We start from the raw sequence: 8,071 nt of genomic DNA on the forward strand, positions 1-8,071 counted from the left end.
GGAAGGGGAAGGGGGAAGAGGGAAGGGGAAGTGGGAAGAGGGAAGAGGGAAGGGGAAGGGGGAAGAGGGAAGGGGAAGTGGGAAGGGGAAGAGGGAAGGGGAAGGGGAAGGGGGGAAGGAAGAGAAAAATAAGAGCTCAGAAGCTTCCTGATCATCCCATTCCTAGCCTTCATGAGGATAAACTACACAAACATGAACTTCATCTTCATCCTTAACCTGATACATATCTAGAATTAAAAGGTAATTACTTAGTACTTGTCTTATCTCTCTGAGCTCTATTTTTACTAGTATTGAACAGAAAGAAGAGAGCAAGCTTCTGTTTGTGCTTACAAATTACCCAAAGAGTGTATGCAACTAAAACGTAACAGAGAAATCATGAACTTGTCATCTATGGAGCTTTTTTTTAAAAAATCTACAACAGGGGTCAAGTCATTTAAACAAAACATCCATTTCAAACTCTACATTACAATAGCCACCTTATTTTCCATAATTGACAGCTTTCTGTCCTCCAATGTAGTATCTTTCTTTCCCTTTCTGAAGTGCAGCAATGAAAATTTTTGTGGAGAAAATCCAACGTCTAGAGGAATTGAATTTCCTACCTGACATAATATCTTCTGCTAATTCCTTTTCTCTTTCAATTTTTTCCTCTAGAGTTGAAATGCAGAATTCATAGCCAGCGAGGGCAAATTCCTGTCTGGAAACAAATATCAATAATCAGCCATGTTTACCTTTTCTCAAACTCATCTTTTACCTTTATCTTTCCAGCTCTGGTTTGAACATCATCAGTAAAAGTAAGATTTTGCTGTATCTCCGGACCATCAACCTACCATTTCTCTGAAGTTTTGTTTTAAAGTCATCTAATTAAGGTAAATTAAGATATAAAAAGTAGGGCTGGAAAGATAGTTCAGCAGATAAGAGCACTGGCTGTTCTTGCAGGAGACCAAGGTTCAAATCCCAGCATCCACATGGTGGCTAACAACTGTCTGTAACTCCAGTTCCAGTGGATTCAATGCCATCTTTTGTTCTCTGCAGGCACTGCACAACACGGGTGCACTTACATGCATGCAAACATAACACTTATACACATTAAAAAAAAAAAAAAGCCTAGGAATGTGGCAGGAGAGATGGCTGAGTGGTTAAGAGCTGGGTTCAGTTCCCAGCAACCACATGGAGGCTAACAAGCATCCATGATTCCAGGGAACACGATGCCCTTTTCTAGCCTCCATAGGCATTGCATGCACAGGTGCACCTAAATACATGCAGACAAAACATTCATACACAATAAATAATTTTTTTTTTTAGAAAACTTAGGAATGCTACCAACATTTCCACTACTGACATAACGAGCAGTCTTTCATTATCTACCTCTACAGAGTTTAAAGTCTGCTTTTCCACATGGTAAGGCTTCACCCCTGGTCAAAGCATCATCTAAACTGAGCAAGGCTCAATCCCCAGCACTGTGGATCCCAATTGTTGCCCTCAGGCACATCTAGGAATCTTTGCCCAAGCTATAGGTCTTTGATAAAAAGTTTCTTTTATAGAAATCAAACTACTAGCTATAGTATGAGAAGGCATTTAGCTTGACATTATAGCCTTAGACCCTCATGCAACCTGAGAAGACACCCAATCAGCCAGACTAATGTGACTAGCATCTATAAAGAGATGCAGAAATTGCTTCTTTAACTTGGCCTTTGTTCCTCCATGTTGGTTCTCCTGTTTCACCATAAGTGACCCTATAAAGTCTCCTCCTCTAGTGCTTTCCTAGGAGAGATGTGGTGACCCCTCTGGTCTACTCTATTTTCAGAACAAAGCATCCTTTTCCTTCCCCAGTTCCAAACCTTGGCAAGAGAGAGCCTCTCCAGTGAGGAAACAGCAAAGGGAGCAGTCAGAACAAGAGGTCTAGGAACAACTCCTTCCCATCTCACGTCAGCCTTCCCCCAGAACCCATAGCATCTCACATTCTAAGCAAGCACTCCATTACTGAGCTTTATCTTCAGCATCTCTAAGCCTCAGGACCTGAGGTGTTTTCCTATTTCATGCTTCCCTTAATAAAGCAACATGAGAAAAGTACAGAGTAACTTATGTACTAATTATTAATAGATAGTATAAAACTATCACCTCTGTGAGACATCAGCTTGTCTTGTCAGTATTTATTTGCTCAGCGCTTCCACCTATCTGGGGAATTCAGACATCATCAACATCTAGTCTCTGCTGGATAGCTTTAGTGTCAACTTGACACACCTGGGTTGAGGGAACCTCAATTGGGGACTTTCCTCCACAGGACTGGCATGTGGCCATGTCTGTGAGGCATCTTCCTGATTGCCGAGTGATGCGGGAGGGCCCAGCCCACTGTGGGTAGTGCCTCCCCTGGGCAGGTGGGCTTGTGTTGCATAAGAAAGCAGGCTGAGCAGGGGTCAGGGAGCAAGCCAGTAAGCAGCATTCCTCCATGGCCTGTGCTCCAGCTCCTGCCTCCAGGTTCCTGCCCTGAATTCCTTGGGCTCCTTGATGAACTGTGACCTGGGAGATGTAAGATAAATAAACCCTTTCCTCCCCAAGTTGGTAGTGGTCAGAGTGTTTTGTCACAGCAATGAAGAAACAAACTAGGACACAGTCCCTTATGATAACCTTCTAAAGGAAAACTGGCCCCAGTTACAATGTTCTCTGGCATCAGCCAAACTTGAAGCTCCTCAAGATTTAAGTCAAAAGCCAACACTCAAGGAGCTGAAGTAGGAGACACACTCTTGAGCTCCAGGCTAGCCTAGGCTCCCATCTCAAGAAAAAACAAAATAAGCTTTTAATCCCAGCACTTCGGAGACAGAGGCAAGCAGATCTCTGCGAGTTCCAGGCCCGCTGTGACTATAGGGAGACCCTGTCTCAAAAAGACAAAAAAAAAAAAAAAAAAAAAAAGACTTGAAGACTATCTAGTGCTCAATCAAAATGCAAGAAAACTAAGCAGGTCCTAATGAAAATCAAAGACTAAAGGAATAGAGGCCGGGGTCAGGGCCTCTAGCCTCAATAAGCAAATTTTTGAACAGCATCCAGCTTGATGTCACATTAAACATCTGGCACAAACTTCTGCAGCAGCTAAAAATCTAAAGAAAACTAGTCTACTTCTCCACCTAAACTCACTCCCAAAATATAGCTCTCTAGAACAGTTCCCTGTTTACATCTAACATGCTTGTGCTTCATCTTTGAATTCTACCCAGAGACCAACAGGAATGAAAGGCCCTTAAGGCCTCATCTGTGGATGTATCTAAATTGTTTCCTAAAATCTTCCCACTAGCTGACAGACTTTCTTTATAAAAATGTAGACCTAGCTACTCTTTTAAAACTAACTCCTAATTCTTGATTTATCCAGACTTCTCTAAACTACTGGCTATTTTACCTTCCAAAACCCTAGCTACAATAATTTCTACATGTGCTAAAAGACATCTAAACAAAACATCTGAGTCCTCTTACAGCCACTTACTTTCCAGAAATGCTGAGCCACAACAACTCTCACCATCTAACTTTATATCTAATGTCCTCTTTTGCCATTGCTTATATCAGCAAAATGGCTTCTTCAGAGAGTATATTATCATTAGGTGCTCTCCCACTGGTCCCTTTGCTTCTAAGAGCTAAACTATAGTTCTAACTCTAATCCCCTTTCTTATTTCAAACAAGCACAGAAAACTTAGCTTTCTCACAAGGCAGCCACAGCAGTGAGTGCTGTCTGCTCCATTCAGGTAAATGGAAGCAAAAGGGGGGAAACTGAAAAGGCCAGAAAACTGCAAAAATGAAGACTAGAACACTTAGCTGGGTGTGGTGGCACAATCCCAGCATTTGGGAAGCAGAGGCAGGCTAATCTCTGTGAGGTGGAGGTCAGCCTGGTGTCCATAGTGAGTTCCAGGCCAGCTTGGGGGGGGGGGGGGGCGGCCTGGTGCCCAAGGTAGTTTCCGGGGCCCTTTGGGGGGGGGGGGAGACCGACCCATTTTTTTGTTTAAATTTTGCATGTATGAGTGTATTGCCTGCATGTGAGTGCACCCCTGTCGTTCAGTGCCACGGAGGTCAGAAGAGGGATTCGGATTCCCCTGGAACTGGAGTTAAGGATGGTTTGCAGCCTCCATGTGGGTGCTGGGAATCGAACCCGGGTCCTCTGCAAGAGCAGTCAGTGCTCTTAACCGCTGAGCCATCTCTCCAGCCCAAGACCCAATTTTTGGAGCTCCAAATGATTGACAGGTAAATGAAGGGTACATAATACCCCAGGGTCTAAGTTTTCACCATCTAGTCCCTGCCCACTGCCACACCTTGATTCTGACCACACTTACTTATTCTGAGCAGCATAGATACTGGCCAGCTTCAGGGAGATTTCAATTATTGCATTGTCTTCCTGTTGGTACAAAGAAATGAAGGAAATTCATGACAAGGAAGCTTCTCAGGGACTATTTTCCAACTTCTATACTGACTTTGGCCTGCCAAAGTTTTTCTTCTCTTGAAGAAATTAATCAAGTGAATTCTTTGGCAAATATTAGTTTGAATTAGTGAGATACTAGCCATTTTTATGCAGGCCTAAGGCTGACATAGCCATCATATTTGGTCAAAGCACTTAGTGGTGCTGGGGGAGGTGTTGGAGACCATTGATTTATTTGAACTCATGTTGGAGACACTGCTTTACCTAACTATGCTGAAAGCATGTTTGACCATGTGCAACAGCCCCTCCAGTCAAGAATAACTATGTGGTAAAAGGTGCATAGGCATGTGTGCTGAGGCAGACAAAGGAATGTAGGGCCCCCACCCCAAATGATATAGGAAATAACACTGACCACTGGTCACAATGCCCTGTTATGCTTAGTTAGTCTTCACTGTAGTAAACAAATTCTTTGCTTCAAAATAACATACCTAGAAGGCTTGAGGACATTTTCTCAAGAATGACTGTGCTGAGTAAAAGTCACGTTGTTTGTGATGCTTACACAGATTAAAGCAATAAGTACACAGTGGAACGGGAGCTTGGGCCTGAGTTCCCTCCACACTGAGCCTCCTGGTTCCCCACTCTTGAGATTCTAATTAAGTGTTGTGTCTTCCCTTCATGTTGTACCATCCCCCTTACAGGATTCTCTGAACATGTGCCACACTCAACACAGCAGGCTGGAGGAATTTTCGGGAAGCAAAACTATTTTATAAACTTCTTCAATGAGGGGCCAATATTAGGCAATGTCCTTACCTGCTTCATGCCTCCTCCAAGAAGGTAACTCATTGCTGCTTTAAAAAGTTGCTCTGCCTAAAACCATAAGGAAAAGATTTTTTTTTTAAGCATCTATACATGACCTTTGATTCTAAGTACCAACTGGACACATTATTCACATTTAAACACACACACACAGAGTGGGTAGGGGGACCACTAAGACTCCTGTGAAGGGAGAACACACCAAAATAAATATCAGGACCTGACACCATTTGTGTACCTTAAAATACTGCGATGAATGTAAACCAACTTCAAAGATTAACCAATCTGAACCAATGTGGCAGACTGCAAATTGTCCCCTAATATTTGTGCCTATCAGTTTACTTTTAAAATTCTGCTCAATTTCTGGATTAGCCTTCCTTACAGTAAAGTGTGTGAACATACTTTTTAAAACATATTTTATAAGGACACAACTTGCTTTCCATTTTCTCTTTCTCCCTTCCTACAGGGTGGAGGTGAGTCAGATCATTCACAAAGATGAAGAATGAACATGAACCACACAGTAGATGCCTAACCTAGTTTCAGTTTGTAGGCTACCTCTGAGTTAATCTAAAGAGAAAGACACCTTTATCTTTAATCACTGTATTTTTGGGTCTTTTTGTGGTAACATAACTTAGCATGTACCCTAACTATGTAATTCCCTTGAGGCTTTACAAGTTTAAGACATTACAAAGTGAATTACTTACATTTTCAAGCTGACCTCGTATAAATGCTAAGTTGGCCATCTGAAAGCAAATTACAAATAGTCGTTCAGTTTAGGGCACTGCATTCATACTAATTAAAAAACCTTTACATGAAAGATTCCTTTCCGCTTTTACACTCTTAGAAAAAAAATAGTTCCAAGGCCAGGTGTGGTGGCACTTGGGAGGTGGAGGCAGAGGCAGAGGCAGGTGGATCTTTGAGTTCAAGGCCAGCCTGGTCTACAAAGTGAGTTCCAGGCCAGCTACAGGGAGACCCTGTCTCAAAAAGACCAAAAATTTTTTAAAAAATGGTTCAAAGTAGAGAAGAAAGTATGTTACCAGATGATCTGTTAGAAGCACACTACAACAATGAAAGTAAACAATTTATTGTATGTATTCTGTTGAAAGCAAATTAAATCTAAGTCTGCTCATCATTAAAGAAACAAATACTATCACACTTGTTTCTTTGGGGCATGGGATTATAAGTGAGCCTGTCTAGGGTACAAAAATTAAAACCAAAAGAAAACCTTTAGGACATCTTGAAGTTCAGAATATAAATTAGGAAGGAGAACACTTTCTCAACATTCATCTTTCCTCATCAATAGCTCAAATTGGTTAGAAGAGTTACCAAATCATATGTGTAAGTGATGGCCTTCTTGTTATCACTCTGATATGCAAGGCGAAGAGCATCATGCAAGATTAGCTCAGCCTCTTCTGGCTCATCTTTCATTATGCTCAACTAAAAAGAGAAGACAAGAAAATAGTATTAAATAAAATGTAAGGAAAATAGATGCATGTGCTACTTGACAGAAGTAGATACAAAACAATACACAAGAGTTATTGTTTCATCAGGTATTTACTGAATCCTTACTATGTACCAGGCATTATGCCTACAGAGGTGTCAGACCAGCCTCTCTTGCAGCTAGAGATGAAGCAGATGGGGCTTGCAGCTGGGGCTACAGGGAGACCCTATCTCAAAAAGACAAAAAGGGAAGATGTGAGAAATGTTTTAGATCTGGTAGCAACTGGAGCTACTGTTGTGTGCTGGGAATCTTCAAAGGGGTACCATGAGCTTTAAGAATTATTAATATAAGGTTTTCAAGCTGAGAAAATGATAGTAGTAAGCAGAGATGGTGAAGGATTGAACTAGATTGTGAAATCTTAGATCTCTGTTCTTTACACTTTGTACTTACTCTCTTAAAAAAAAAAAGGGAGAGGGGCTGGAGAGATGGCCCAGGGGCTCAGAGCACTGGCTGCTCTGTCAGAGGACTGGGGTTCAATGCCTTCTTCCCACCTCCATGGGCATTACATGGCACGGGTGAACTTACACACATGCAGGTAATGCATTCATACACATTAAAAATAATTTTCTTAAAAAGAGAGTAATGGTAAGATATGTAAATGTCATACATCCCCAGCAATTTTGGGGAGGTATTTAAGAGCAGGTGCTTAGTTCAAAGCCTGTTAACTTTGAGAGGTAGCTGGGGCCTCACAATGGAGACAGCATGTCACTGGCACACTGTGGTCTGTGAATACAAATGTGGACGCTGTTGGCATTAAGTCGATATTGAACCCAGTGGAAGACATGAAATAAACCTGGAGAGGAAAGAAAATAAAGAAGGATGTGGAGAAATGGGTGGATATAGATGAGAATCGAGTTGTATAAACAATAAATTGCATTTTCAGGAAATCATACATACACACTGCAAAATGCCAGTTCAGCTCGGCTGGCTAGCTGATAAAAACCACCACTGCAAATATCCTCAGTGCGTCTAGACAAAGAGAAATGTCATGATGCTACCTGCACCCCAGAATACAGCGGTTTTGCTGCAGGATTCGCGACCTCCAGCCTGAAATGGATCCCAACCTTCTTCCTCCAGTAACCTGTCTAATTCAGGCCAATTTTACCCTTACAGTTTCCGGTCGGCCAGAGGACCGAACGCGCCCCGGTTCCCCGCAGCGCCCTCCTCACCTTGGCTCGCTTTAACAGCTGGATAATCTCGGCCTCCGCTGCATTCGCCGCGTCTTCGGCGGCGGCCCCGCCCTCTCCCTGCTGCTCCTCCGATGCAGCGGGCCGCGAGAACCAGGCGAGCGCTGCGGGAAGCGGCGGAGGTCACCGGGCCTGACCCGCGGCCCTGCCCCGCGCCCGGCCGGCCCCGCCCGGCCCCGC

General features: G+C 43.0%; 1 protein-coding gene across 1 annotated transcript in view; it reads right to left on the reverse strand.

The window, feature by feature from the left end:
- Ttc19 (tetratricopeptide repeat domain 19) overlaps window positions 1-8,071 on the reverse strand; it is a 34,908-nt gene that overhangs the window by 26,566 nt on the left and 271 nt on the right. The window contains 6 exon segments of the mRNA XM_008823791.3: window positions 600-694; window positions 4,308-4,369; window positions 5,201-5,257; window positions 5,908-5,946; window positions 6,530-6,640; window positions 7,874-8,036. Coding sequence (XP_008822013.2) covers window positions 600-694; window positions 4,308-4,369; window positions 5,201-5,257; window positions 5,908-5,946; window positions 6,530-6,640; window positions 7,874-8,036 — 527 coding nt within the window.

This window comes from Nannospalax galili, unplaced genomic scaffold, assembly GCF_000622305.1.
Source record: "Nannospalax galili isolate Female #2095 unplaced genomic scaffold, S.galili_v1.0 scaffold530, whole genome shotgun sequence".
Lineage (NCBI taxonomy): Eukaryota > Metazoa > Chordata > Mammalia > Rodentia > Spalacidae > Nannospalax > Nannospalax galili.